At 42.4% G+C, this 15,007-nt stretch overlaps 1 protein-coding gene across 1 annotated transcript; it reads right to left on the minus strand.

Moving 5' to 3' along the window:
- Window positions 1–10,005: 10,005 nt before the first annotated feature.
- LOC309889681 (relaxin-3-like) lies at window positions 10,006–12,494 on the minus strand. The gene is made up of 2 exons (XM_082782629.1): window positions 12,244–12,494; window positions 10,006–10,422 (listed from the first exon to the last, which is right to left on the minus strand). Exons 1-2 carry the CDS (start codon window positions 12,467–12,469, stop codon window positions 10,055–10,057), a joined length of 594 nt encoding a protein of 197 aa, XP_082638755.1. The 5' UTR covers window positions 12,470–12,494; the 3' UTR covers window positions 10,006–10,054.
- Window positions 12,495–15,007: the final 2,513 nt, after the last annotated feature.

The following is a 15,007-nucleotide window of genomic DNA, read 5'->3' on the forward strand; positions in this document are numbered from 1 at the left end:
AGCAAACAAAAAACACAGAGGATTTCACCTACAACTGAATAAAACTCTCAAAAGACCTCAAATAAAATTTAAGGCTGAGTCTAAACTTGGCTTCAGCCTTCAGCAGAAGAGGATCTGACACAGGAACATGAATTCCTCTATTCCGTTAATGAGAGGTATGGCTATTTAACAGGACGTTTTCAGAGCAACTAAAAACAAAACAAACAAAAAGCAGTTTCCTAAAGATTTAAAGAATTTCTCCACTAAAAACCAAACAGAACCAAACAGGTTGGAATCCCATTACAAACTGAATCCTTAAGCAGGGTGAGATGGGAAAAAATGTGGATAATTTCAGAAATCCAAGGAGAATTCCCAAAGTGGGAGAACACCAAATTCATTAAAAGAGAGGACTGTTAAGTGAATTTTAAATGAACTAACATAGACAGCACTTAAATTTTAAGGTATATTTCAGACAAATGGATGGAGCGATTGAATGAGTGTATCATAATCAAGTCCTTTTTTTATACCACAAGCCACTTATGAAGACTGTATCCTGAACTAATTATTTTATAGTATTTATAAAGAAGTTGTCATTAAAGAGATGAGGTCTTATTCCTTCCTTCCTTCCTTCCTTCCTTGCTTCCTTCCTTCCTTCCTTCCTTCCTTCCTTCTTTTCTGTTTACATATCTGAAGACTTCTGTGTATTCTTGCTTCAGTCTTTTTTTTTTCTCTGTATAAAACAAAAGCCATTTCCACATTCTTTCTTCATTATAGCCACATTTCCTACATCTTTGATACTTCTTGTTACTCTTTCACAGACTTTCTCCTTGCCAGTTGGTATTGTCCAAAACTGGGCACAGTACTGCAGGCCTTACTTGTTCACAATAGAAGAACTATTTCACATATCTTAAAGATAAAATTCTCATTTATATGTCCCTCTATGACATTTGCCTCTATTTGCAACAATACAATATCATCATCTCATTCTGTGATCATCCATAACCCGAGATTCTTTTCTATAACCAGAAACTGCTTGTATTTGTGTTTTCAATTATTTCTAAATGTAGGGAACAGTTTCCCTAATTTTTGAAAACCAGTCTCAACTCTTTATCTTCTAAAATAATTCCAGTCCCTTCCTTCTAAATGCCATCTGTGAATTCTTCTGTATCATTTCTCTAGTTCTTTCTGCATATTTATTGTCTCCCTTCTTGCAGCCAATTAACGAAAATGTCAAATAGTACCAGACCTAGAAGAAGATCTTCCTTGTCAGTAGTCTCTCTTCCTTGTCAGTACACCTTTGATAAATGGCTGGAATACAATACTGAGGGACTCTGACAGTGTTTTTCTCCTAAAGGTTTAGTTCAGCTTGTGTTACCCTGGATTACTTGCAATGATTGTCAAATAAGTCTGTGTAAAAATTTTTGCTGCCAACATATGAGAAAACTTACCACAAGGGCTGGAAGATTATTTTTTTCCTCACAAATCCATGATGGCTGTTGTTCATCACTTTCTTTCACCTTCATCACCAGCATATTGTTTGTTTGACTGTTTGTTATGTTTCTGCTTGCCCCCTAAATTGCAGTCAGAGTGATTGTTCTGTAGTTCTTTGTCTAATTTTTAAACGGACCTTATATTTGTCTTTTCCAAACATCTGAAAGCTCTCTTGTCCACTTTGAATTCCCACAGATATGTATCTGGGAATTTAAGGCTTCAGCCTGGGGGATTGTGATGGGTTGACCTTGGCTGGTCACCAGAAACCCACCCAGCTGCTCTCTCACACCCCATCCTCAGCAAGATGTAGGGAGAAAGTACAATGCAAAACTTGTTAATTGAGATAAGGATAGAAAACTCACTTGCCATGGACCACTGTGAAGAGCCTTGCCCCTTGATGATCTCCCTACAGTTAGGGAGTGTCTATGTTGTAATTTTTTGACTCCACTAAATGAAGTATACAGATCACCACACAATTCTTCTAAAGTAAATTGGTTATTTTTTCTGTACTTAGTTGGTAAACGTTAGTAAACTTAAACATCTTACACTATCCTATGCTATTTTACAATTATAACAAGTCACTCACTGGTCTCTAAGTATTTTCTGCTCCTCTCTGTTCTAACATTGTACCCCCGCTGGCCAGGGAAGCTACATACAAATAGTCCAGTTACATGTACTATAAATTTTCCAAATGCTTATCAGTGTGTTTGCTTTTTATCGTGTCAGTTTAGGGTGGCTTAGCCCATAATCTATCTCCACTGGTTCCCTTGTTGCTCACATGGACAGTATGGACATTTCTATGCTGACTTTTTCTTGATTTTTGCTGAGACATCTTGGTCTTTGATGACTCAGCTAATTGGTGTAGCATGCGCATTATACCCTGGACAGGGAGTAGTAAATGGCTGCAGGCTGCTTGATAATGATTTTTGGGTTCCAATATATCCTTTCTATGTGGCCTGAGATCCTATGCAAGCTCAAACCCACCTCACTGACAAATTTTGAGGTGGATGGCATTGCCTTAGTAAAGTTTTGTGAAGCTTATAGCCACAATAAGAAAACTCTTATGTATGCTTGAAGGTGCATTGACAAAGATAGAATTAGAGATGGTATGCTAGAGAGTTGGTGGGGGACAGCAAGAAAATGGAAGGTATGCTTCCACATGCCAGTGTGGGAAAGATTCCCAGGAACTGCAGGGTAGTCTACAAATCCTTGACAAGAGAAAGTATGGACCTTGAAGGGTGACTTGCTAATGAATGAAAAGTCCTTTGCAAGATGAGTGTGTCTCTTTGAAGATACCTCCACACATCTCAAAGGCAATGTAGATAGGTAGCTGAGGTAATACACAGGAAGGTGTAACTACCTACCCTACAGTGCAGGGCAGGAAGTCATTTAAGTTTCCAAAAGCAAAGCAGAGAACACTTAGCTGACATCAGGTGGATGAATGTGTGAATGTTAAACCTGGTTTAAAAGCGAAACAAAATTAGACTTACATCGAGGAAAGAAGAGCTGATTTGCTTCTTTCAGCTGTCCAGCAGAAGAATAAGCTTCCCCTATGTCATATTAAATTTCTGAGCCTTCTAATTAGACAATACACAGAGAGTCCTCTCTCTAAGGCAACACTCAATCAGAGTGGAAAAGACCCAAGAGACTAATGCTAAGAGATATAAGATGAATGTGTGTAATGCTTTTTAGGAAAGCCAGGTCAGGAAGACAAGATGTTGGAGTTGCCCTTTTTGTGAGACAACAACTGGAATATATGGAGCTCTGCCTTGAGGTGAATGGCAAATGGATCAAGAGCTTATGGGTAAAGACTAAAGGACAGACTAATAAAAGTGACACTGTAGTTATCACAGGCCACCTGAACAGGAGGAAGAAGTACATGAGGCCTTTTACAAGGCCTGAATGCCTTCTTTGCTTTAGTTTTCACTGCAACAATTAGTTCTTGGGAATCCCTAACACTGGAGACCAGGGAGACTGCCTGGAGAAAGGAAGACTTTCCCCTGGTTGAGAAGGATCGGGTTAGAAATCATTTAGGTAAACTTAACATCCACAAGTTCATGTGCCCTGATAGGATTGCACCCACAAGAGCTGAGGGTCCTGGTGGACATCATTGCTAGGCCATTCTTAATCATATTGCTAAAGATCATGGAGAATGGGAGAGGTTCCTGAGGACTGGAAGAAAGCAGATGTCTCACCAGTCTTCAAAAGGACAAGGAGAACCCAGGGAACTACAGGCCAGTCAGCTTCACCTCCATCCCTGGAAAGGTGATGGAACAGCTTATACTGGAGGTCACCTATGTGGAAGCATGTGGAAGACAAAAAGGTGGTTGGTAGTAGTCACATGGATTCACCAAAGAGAAGTCATGCTTAACTAAGCAGATTGCCTTCTATTATGGGAACAATCATCTGGATAGATTAGGGGAGAACAGTGGATGTTGTCTACCTGGACTTCAGCAAGACTTTTAACGTTGTCTCCCATGATATCCTCATAGGCAAGTTCAAGATGTGTGGGCTAGGTAACAAGATGTGTGGACAGTGAGGTGGATTGAGAACTGGCTGAATGCTAGGTCCCAGAGGGTTCTGATCAGGGTCACAGAGCCCAGTTGGAGGCCTGTAGCTGTCTGTGTCCCCCAGGGGTCCACACTGGAGCTAGTATTGTTTAAATTAATTCGTCTATGACTTGGATGAAGGGACAGAGTGCCTCCTCGGCAAGTTTCCCTATGATACAAAACTGTGAGGAGTAGCACCCAAAGTGCTGTGCTGCCATTCAGAAGGATCTCGACAGTCTGGAGAGCTGGGCAGAGAGGAACCTCTTGAAATTCAACAAAGGCAAGTGCGGGGTCCTTCACCTGGGGAAGAATGACTCCATGCACCAGTACAGGCAAGGGGTTAACCTGACAAAATGTAGCTCTGCGGAAAAGGACCCGGGTGTCTTGATGAACAACAAGTTAACCATGAGCCAGCAATGTGCCTTTGTGACCAAAAAGACCAGTGCTGTCCTGGGGTGCATTAGGAAGAGTGTGGCCAGCAGGTCCAGAGAGGTGATCCTGTCCCTCTACTCACCTCTAGTGTGGCCACAGCAGGAATGCTGTGTGTTTGATTTGGGGTCCCCCAGTACAAGAAGGTCATAGAGCTACTGGAGAGTGCAGCAGAAGGCCCTGAGGGAACTGGAGCTCCAAGGGACTGGAGCGTCTCTCATATGAGGAAAGGTTTTGGGAGCTGGGCATGTTCAGCCTGGAGAACACTCAGAGGGAAATCTTGTCAATGTGTATACATGTCTGAAGGGAAGATGTCAAGAGCATGGAGTCCAACTCTTCTTAGTGGTCCCCTGTGATAGGACAAGAGGCAATGGGCACAAAATGAAATACAGAATGCTGTCTGAACATGAGGAAAAACTTCTTTACTGTGAGGGTGACTGGGCACAGGAATAGGTTGTCCAGAGAGGCTGTGGAGTCCCCTGCTCTGGAGATATTCAAAAGTCATCTGGACACAATCCTGGATAATGTGCTACAGGGAACCCTGCTTGAGCAGGGAAGTTGGACTAGATGATCTCCAGAAGTCCCTTGTAAACCTCAACCATTCTGTGATTCTGTGAAAACTGGCAAACAGTGAAAAATATCCAACTTTCTTCTAAGTTCATCAACACTGCTACAAACCTTAAGAGGTTCTGGAAGATTGTCTACTTGGTCAGCTAAATTGGCCTACACACGGTAGAACACAGCAGCCTGTTCCTATGTTACTGGAAAAGTTATATACCAAAATATCACATTTCGGCAGCACAGAAAGTTAGACCTGACTACTGAAGTCTCAGTCCCTCAGGAGCTCTGCAGAGAGGGCACAAGACATCAGGGGTCAACCTGGCACTGCACTGGAACCTTCAGCCCAGTGTTGTGATCTCAAACAAAAAAGGGTGGGGGTGAAATGTGTGCTGTCACATGGTGACATGTGTGCTGTTGCATGGGAAACACCCTGGTTTAGAAGCAATTTCATCTCTTGGCACAGGGCCAAAAGATGTAAAACCACAGAGACAAAGAAACACTTCAGTGATGGCCTCTGATGCTACGATTGGTTGGCGCTGAGCCCAAAGATTTCTGCAATGCCAGAAGCACAGTCATAGGCAAGTGCTTTACACCAGGTTGCTGACACAGGGAACAACTTCATGGTAGTATTGAATAACCCAGTGAAGAGCAGTAACTGGAGAGCTGAAACCAGTGTGACTCAACTCAGGTGCGGAGGCAGAAACTGTCATCTTACTGTACTTGGCTTTCAGCTCATCAGGACAAAACAATTCCTGAAGAGGCACTCCCAGAAAGGATCCATCACTGATCAGCTGAGATTTCACAGAAACTTCAAGTACCTGGGAAGTCTTGGGACAAGCAGCATAATCCAAAGAAGGTACACATCCTGCTGGGGGCTGTTCTTTTGGCCCATTTGGAAGGACAGCACTCACTATTTTTTGAAGTAAAAAGGCTGGAAGCCAGTTTTTGTATCTCTTCTGAGTTTCTCTATGTTATATTTGCTACCTTGTGCAGCTGTGTTAAGAGTGAAACTCCTTGACAGCTCATGGGTACAGATTTGGCTTTAAGCATTTCAAGGTTAAAACATGAGAGAAGGCTGCAGTTGAAGGGATTTAAGTATTGCATATCAAGTACAGGAAAATTGCAGGGCGAGAGAAATACAGATGCAAAGGAGGTTAGGTGGAGGAAACAAAGAATTTGCAGAGTACCAAATTTGCTTTCCTTCTTAGCAGTTCTGGTCAGAAAATAGTCCTGGACAAGCACACTGTGGAGGAACAGTATTTGATACCAAGACTTGACTGCAAAGTGGGTGGCTGTAACAGTGAAATAAACTCTGTTGGAGTGAAAATCCATGGAAGAGAGACAACAGCACCCGTGTTTGTTCCCAGGATATGGAAGAGCTGTGTGATGGAAAAGTCATTCGGCATATGATGACAACTTGTGGCACAAATGAGAAAAAGAGCTTCTTACAGCTATTTGCTGACAATGGTGAGTGGCTGCAGAGCAGCAGAGTGGGTACAAATCTACCCACATTCTGCTGAGGAGCAAAGGAGTTTGCATTTTTTGTTTTGTCTCTGCTGTTTGCTGAGGAGGACAGACTGTAGTCTCAGAAAGTTTTTCAGAAACTGTGTGCTAACCTGAGGGCTGTTTCTGACTTTTTCAGCCTGTAGAAATACTCCAGTAACTCATGAGACTAGAATTTTCTGTATGTTTTATTAAAGATTGGGTGAAGTAAGCAGCTGATCAAGTAGGACTAGATGTAGAAGGAACTGCTGTCTTCCAGGTCTCTAGGACTTGTTAAGATAGCTATCTGCAGCACAGTTAAGCAGTGCATGTGTCAGAAAACATCTTTTCAGAAACATCTTGATGCACGTCTTGATGCTAGTAAAGTCTTTAGTTGTGTCCCTTTAATTCAGTGACATCGAAAATGAAATTATGTCCAAGGCTGTCTGGTGAGCAGGTACCATCTAGGAATTGAGAGACAGGCACAAAGCCCCTCTTTGTCACAGACATGGAATGCAATCTTTGTACAAATCACAAAGCTAAAAAGAGATTAAAGCTCCTAAACAGGACATTGGGAGTTTCTTGGTATGAGAAACTGCAGTCCTGAAAACTCCCATTCAACTATCACCCAAACTCTAACTTTCACATTGAAAATTAGTGGATAACCAAATTCTGTTTCAGGGTGTCATCAGACTTATTATCTAATGTACTTGACTCTAGATATATCACAGTCCGTATTTCTTCTCATTATTTCAGAATTCACACAAAGAATTCTGACAGGTTTTGAAAAAGGTGAAAACAGGGAATAGAACTGGAAAACCTGTTGTTTATACTGCTACAGGTTATCCTAATTTGGGCAGTTTTCTAATGAGTTCATAATCAGACCTGATTCAGACTTTACCCACAGTGAAAAAAAAATCCTGAACTCCCCCAGAAGAATAAACTCCTGCAGACACAAATAGTAGTGCTAATATGGCAACATAGTAATGTATCATTTTTTACTCAAAAACTCAAAATAACTCTTCAGAAGATGGCTCACACTTGTTAATAGTTTACCCAGAAATTGGCCACTTCCTGTGAGCTAAGACCACATCAATGGGACTGCAATTTCTGTAAGCAGTGAGATGCTAAGACAATGGTGTGTTCTATAGCTAATTGCTCACTGAGTGAAATGTGAAAAAGAGGAAAAAAAAAAAAAAAAAAAAGCTGATTTCTTTTCAAGAAGTGTGTTTTTGAACAGCCAAGATGGTAAACACAATGTGTTGCTGTGAAATGCTGTGCTCATATTTATGCTGCTAGAGATGTATGGCAGTACTCCCAGGGGAGCTTTCAGCAGAGGAAAGGTCCTTCAGGTTTGCCATTTGGATCAATATGCTAACTCAATAATGATCTTATATGAGCATGTAATGATTTTATGAGCTGCCTGCTTCAAAACATGATAATTTCCCCTGTGTGGCTGGTCAGACATGTCATTTTATGTGACAGATTTGCTTCTGTTCATAAAAAAAGCTTTAATGTTTTTCTCTTTGGACACCAAGTCATACAATCAGCAGCAGATGGCATCCTACTGCATGGCTATTCCTGTTGCAATCGAGTGACATGTAATGGTCACCTTCGGCTAGACTGTAAAGAAGCTGCTATGAGATGGGACTTACCACACAGACGTCTTTCAGGACTACATTTTCTTTAAAACAATCAGAAAACCTTTGAGTATTCACATGTATACACAGCTACTTATTTACTGCAAAATACGGACTGAATTTCAACTTAATTCAACTTATTTGATACCTGTCATGGCTGGGCTACAAGCTGTGTACCTGGACTGATTTGTGGAAACAGAGTAGAGTAGAACAAGCAGCATATTCCCCTTTCCCCGTATTTCTTTTTGAAAGTTAGGCAGAAGGTTTTCTGGCAAAATGAGAAAAGCATACAGGCTAATTTTCATGTTCAGTCATGACATTTTCACATTTTCCCTTTTATCAGGGATTCTGTGTACTGCTTAGCTTCTACCTTAGTAAACAAACAAACAAACAACTCCCAAAGCCCTTGATCCTGCTCAAAAATAAGGAATGCTTACCCTCAAACTCCTCCTGTATTCTTCTAGGAAATCCTTACCTAAACTAGGGAATCTCTAGCACCAAAATTATTTGTGGAAGCTGGAAGATAAGCTACAGAAGCATATCTAGGCTGTTGCAAAAAATGCTACAGCGGAACTTTACACAGCTACCTTCCCCCCTCAGACTGACAAGAAGCATCTTACATTCACTAAAACAGAGGCGTGGGAGAAGATATCTCAGTTCTTGCTCAGCATTATCCCTATGACTGAGAAAGAGCTGATGCTTTCCAGCTGGAGGGTAACATTCGCAGTGAATGCACATTCTGCGCAGTCTTTACTAAGATCGACATGGTTTGAAAAAAATAATAAAAAGGATCAATAGATGCCTAAGTGCTGGAATAACAGTACCTTAGGAAAAGGGATAAAGAAGTGAGGCTACAATCTCGTTAAGCAGTATTTTGATCAAAGAACACTTTTTAAAAGACAACTTGAAGAATGAAGCACTGTCAGCCAAAGGTAAGGATTGTGTAGTCCAAGCTATGAAGTATACTGAGTAAACTACTGCTACAAAAGAGAAGTTACCATGAGCAGCATTAAGGTAACAAAAAATAAATAAAAAAAAGTCAGAAACCTAATGGCATCAACATAGCTAGAAATGCTACTTGTCAGAGCTGATAAGTTAGTGAAAGACAAAAGTGTATGAACTGCAAAGATTAAAGCAGTTGTTTTTAGGAGCAGTAGCTGTTACCAATTTAGGAACATGCCTGAAGTAGTGTAGAACAGCATAGTGTAGGAAGACATGGGAAGGTGTCTATATAACATGAGTTATTTGAAGCACATCCAACAGTCTCACTAAGCAATAGTAGACAAAAATGAGAAAGGTAAATAAGAATTAACATAAGGGTTAATACTTCAGCTCCTAATTCATTAGGTTTTTCTATGAAGGTGAAGAAATATTTAGGCTGCAAGTATTCTATTGAGGTAAAAATGCAGAAAAGTATTGCATAAAGCAATTCTACAATTGTAAGGGAAGCGGGAAAGTGTGTTTAAAATAATCAGCAAGCTGAGTCGGTGTTTAGTGGAGTTTCGTGCAAAATGTCCTTTTTGTACAGCTCTGTAGCATGAATCTCATCTCAAGAATATCACTGGGTGTTCCTTCTGTCAGAGAAAGAATAACTCTGTAACAGTTAGTATAATTACATTTTAATTAAACACTTAATTTTTTCCTTACATGTTACAAAGATATATTACATTTGTAATATAAGAGTAAAGGCTAGACATTAAAATGAATTGTAAAGACTTATTAAAAAAATATAGATTAAAAGTTACTGCAGCAAAACAAAGTCATTACAGTTACACTTGAGGATTTTTTTTAAAGAAAACCAGCAGTATTGACTGGCACTTACAGACAAAATAAAATACAGTAAGAGTTTTATTCCTCCATACAGTATTCAACCAAGTAGCACTGCAACTAACATAGATTTCATGCATAAGTGCAGAGAGGGTTTTAAACTCTGCATATAGTACTAATTTCAGCTTTCGTACAGCCCCATTTGCAACACATTCCTGCCAAACCCAGAGATTCACGTTTTCTTCTGGGATATCTGGCCCAAGGATAACTGTTTGATCCCACAGGATTTGCAATTCCTTTTCCTCCCCTGTCCTTCTGAGCAGCTTCTTCCACCTGTTGAAGAAGTTCTTTGAAGTCATCTGCCACAGGTTCATATTCATTATAGTCATTTAAACTATACAAGTCCTTCAGTATCTCCCATCCAAGAAATGGGCTGCTTCTCTGCATCTGTTCCAGTTCAGGACCCAAAATTGATTGCAACTTGAAGTTTCCCAGAAGTTTGTTGCTTTCTGCTTGAGAGGAATCTATTTAAAGAAAAGACTTAAAGTTAAGACTTTAGGAATATCACAAAGAGCACACAGTTCTAAAAATCATCAATAAAAAGCCTATTCAGCTGGCAATAAGCAAAGCATTTTTATTTAGGAGAGAAATCAGCTGCAGAGCTTCCGCTCATGATTTACTTATAGATTACTTCTAGGGCAAGCCTTGTTTTGAAGGCTGTCTATTAGACATGGGAAGTATGCTGTGACAACTGTCACTGATGTATCCACATCCTATTACAGCTGCACTGTTACGTATGGAGATGTGTCAGTCATTCTGTAAAGAAAATTGTAAAGTGATGTATCCAGAGACTGCATAAAATTGTGTCATGCAATTCACAAATTAGATTAGACCACTCCTTTCCCATGCACAGTTACAGAAACCAGTACCATAAGAAGAACAAACGGAGGGAGAAGGACTGAGTATTGGACTCAGCAAGCAAATATTTTGTGTATACTCTTGTAGATGGCATTTTTCTACAGCTATTTCAGCTGATACTTGCCACTCATTTCTCAAGACTTGCAGAATTTACTTAGAAACACACTTGGTCTCACTGACCCCAGACTTCTCAAAAATCCAGCACTACTTCCATTCACCTCACAGTTTCTCTTGTTTTTGCTTCTGCAAGGTGAGTGGCACTGCATACTTCAGCTGATGTGAAGAAAAGCAGCTTTTTTAGCTCTTAAGTTAAAAAAATCTGAAATAGGTGTTTGCCATGTGGTCTGCATGCTGTTAATTTGGTTTTGTATTTTTGTTTCGGAACATGAGAACATCAAGTGAACATTAGATTTACTTTAGTATAGCCAATCAACACATACAAGCTAACTTTCAGATAGAATAGCTACCCAGATACGTAAATGCTACTTGTAAATAAATACATAAATAAATAAAATAAAATAAATAGATGTAGCTACTTTACTAGTCAAACAGTTACTACAAATCAGTAGTCATTTGGGGCAGAGAAAGACTTCCAGCTGGACAGTACAGAGCACAGCAGGGTCTCAGTGACTCTTAGAAGATGCTCTTAGAAGCTACTGCTCAAGCATAGAAAGAAAAAGTTTCCTGTGAACTTTGGTGGCTGCTCATGAGGTCTTCCCTTTGGAATTATAACAAGTTACATATTATTACTCTATTTGTTACAGAAAAAGGTAAAATAAACCCAAAATACAGGCTCCATTTACAGCATAAGTAAAAGGTTACTTCATTAATGGTATGCTGAAGGAAGAAAGAAAGCTCTTTCTTTGCAAGTACTAGCCGTAATTCCATCTTCTTTCCTGCTTAAAAGTGTTATTTCCACTTTTTGAAACATCAGGATAAGTGAGACCCAGTGCCTCGGATTACGTATTAGTATTTTGCAAACAGAAGGAATACCTGCTTACCCTTTCTTAATGTTTTTGCTTTAGTACCTGTGACAGGAAACCCTAGGGGGTATTTCACCCACCAGAAACTTCCCCACCGACCCTAAAGGCGGCAGGGTTTGCGTTTATTCAGATCGCAGCCCGCAGCGCCAAGCGCGGGACCCCCCGCTCCTCACCGCGCCCGTCGCAAACTGAGCAGAAAGAAAAGAAAAATAATAATAATAATAATAAAAAAAAAAAAAAGAGAGAGGTAAAAGTCCCGATCCCGTAACCCCGCAGCCCAGCCCGGAAAGCTCAGGAGCACCGCTCTGCGCCCCCTGACAGAGGGGAAAACCCGACGGGACCCGGCGGGGAGCTCCCCGGCGGCGTCGGGGCGCCCTCCTCTCTTCTCCTCTCTTCTCCTCTCTTCTCCTCTCCTCTCCTCTCCCCTCGCCCCCGGGCACTCACCGCCGGCGGGCGCCGGCTCCGCGGCCAGCAGGGAGAGGCGCTTCCAGCGGGACCCGCCGCAGGTGAAGATGACGGCGCGGATGAACTCGCGGCCGCACAGCTTCACCCCGTAGCCGTCGCCGTCGCCCGCCGACAGCAGCGCGCCCCGTGCCGCCGGCTGCCCCGGCGGGGCGCAGCACAGCAGCAGCGCCGCCGCGGCGCACACCACTCGCAGCTTGGCCCCCATGGCGGCCCCCGACGGCCGCACAACCGCCGGCCCCTCGCGGCCTCGAGCCCGGCCCTCGTCGCCGCCGCCGCCGCCGCTCCTCGGCCGCCTCCCGCCTTTTTATGGGCTGAGGGCGGCGCTGAGTCACCGCCTCGCCACCGGCCCCGCCGACGAGGCTCGGGCCGGGGCGAGCTCCTACCCCGCCCCGGTCGCCCCCGCCGCTGACGGAAAGCCTCCCGCTTCTGAAATTGGCCTCCGGCCCCGCTCCGTGCTCTGGGCCCTCGGGGAGCGGCGGGGAGGCGTGAAGGAGGGGGCGAGCTCGCCGCGTCTGGGTGAAAGTCCTGAACGCTGTGGGTGAAGCAGAGAGTGCAGAGCCACACAATCCTGGCGGCTGGGAAAGCCCTCCAGGATCATCAGGTCCAACCATCCCCCTACCACCAGTGTCACCCACTGAGCCATGTCCCCAAGCACCACGTCCAGCCTTTCCTTGACACCCCAAGGGATGGTGACTCCACCACCTCCCTGGGCAACCCGTCCCAATGTCTGACTAGATACACCTCTGCAAAGATGTTAAAGGAAGTAAAGTAAAGCACAGGCAGCTCCTCGGAACTGTTTAAGCACTGGACTCTTGAGGTGGGATTGGAGAGCCCGAATTCCTCACGAGTTTGTCATTCTCAAGGCGAGGCTCAGACGTGGCCGTGGGCAGCCCACCTTCAGGGCCACCTCAGCTCTGATAGCAGCCTCCCAGGGCTTTGAAGCTCCGGGTCCGTGTGTTCCACCATCAGGCCCCTGCAGCCTCTTGCTGATAAGGGTTTCTTGGACTCACCTCGTAGGCTACACTCCCCATGAAAGTAAAGTTTTTATATTTTTTTTCTCCCAGCACAACTGTACAAGAAATAGCTGCCATCCACTTTTCTAAACAGCAATTCTATGGAAAAACAGAGAAAGTTCATCTGTAAAATAATAGAGTAAGGCAGTGTTCTGTGGATCTTTTTGTGTGAGGGCTATGCTTTCTATTCCTTGAGAACAGTTTGAATATAGAAAAGCCTCAAAACTCAATCTAGAAGGAAAGCACCTCTAAAACATGTCTACAGACTAGCATATAAAGGTGAATGATTCACTTGTACCGGAAGAGAAGACACAGACTCAACGACATTTTCAGGGAGGACTTTTGTGTTTTACATCCACCTGGATTTCTGAAGTATGGAAGCTGCAACGTTGTGCATATTTGGACTTTCTTTTTGGTCAAGTCTGAAACATTTTGGACCAGTGTACCTTCAACAGCAGACACAAACTATTATCTAGCCTGTTACTAGGATGCAGTCCTCAGGAGTGGAAGCTGACACTCTGAAATTTCCCAAGGGCTAAAGCTCCATCTGTTTATCTTTTGGTTAAAGTCTTAATTTCTATTCTGTTACATACAAGTTGAAGAGGGGTAATCACAGCATGCATTTTTAAAGAAAACAACAGCTTGATCTTGTTGGTGTAGTAGACTTGTCCTGAATATATACATCACATTAGGTGAACTTACTTATGGACTGCAAGAAGCCTTTAGGCAGGGGAACTGAATTTAGTTAGTGTGGCTGGAGAGCTGTCATCATCTACAAGCGCACTTTCAGGGCAATTAAGGAAGGTATCTCCTGAGTTAGGCAGTGACTGACCACGGTGACTTATTTAATCTGTAAACTAATACAATTTATTTTATACCCTGATGCCCATACCCTATATTGGATTCGGTCTTTAAAAGCAGTAAAATCTAGGATGTGTCTTTCTCAGTTTTTGCCTGGGGAATTTTGAGGCAGGTACTATCACACTGGTTGGTCAACCTAGCTGTAAAGCCTCTGACTCTCCACGTGTTCTAGTTTCAAATTTAACCAGAACATCTGCTATTGTGATACCACATCTAACTCTCCCTTATCAAAGGCAGGGGTTAGGATGGCTATCTTCATTTTTTTTTTTTTCACAAGAACCTAATTTTTGCAACTGTCTGAAGCATGTACGCTCTGACTGCAGCTGCTAAAAGCAACCACTCCAAAGACTGGAAAACAAAAAGTTCAAAACAAGTTTTCTGACCTCACATGTTTCTCCTTCAAGGCTACCGAATGCAAAAGAATACTGTCTATGTTTTCTGTTGTGCTTGTTGGTAGGTGATAGAGCATGAGTTGTCAAAGAGGCCTCGGAGGGTATGTCTTTTTGAGACATCCATAATTCCTCAGGGGGAGCTCACACTGCAGCACTCTTCATCACTCCTTGTTGAAAAGCACAGGATACAAATTCTCTTTTACTAGGATTAAAGACTGCAACACAAGTCAGTGATTTAATGAGTTTGATAAAGAATCATATCTGAATGAGCCGGCAGTAGTTTGACATTGCTTAATGTCACTACGCTCGGTGCTGTTTCACCAGTAGGGTGTACTACTCGGTATTTTTCCTCCAGCCATATTTTAATAACATTGCCTGTGCATCTAGGGCTTTTGACTAGATCTATTGTGATTTGAATAGTAGGTTATAAAGAAACTTACTAGGTAAGTCATATAACTTTAAATCATACAGGATTTT

This window comes from Aythya marila (assembly GCF_965140915.1).
Source record: "Aythya marila genome assembly, chromosome: Z".
NCBI lineage: Eukaryota > Metazoa > Chordata > Aves > Anseriformes > Anatidae > Aythya > Aythya marila.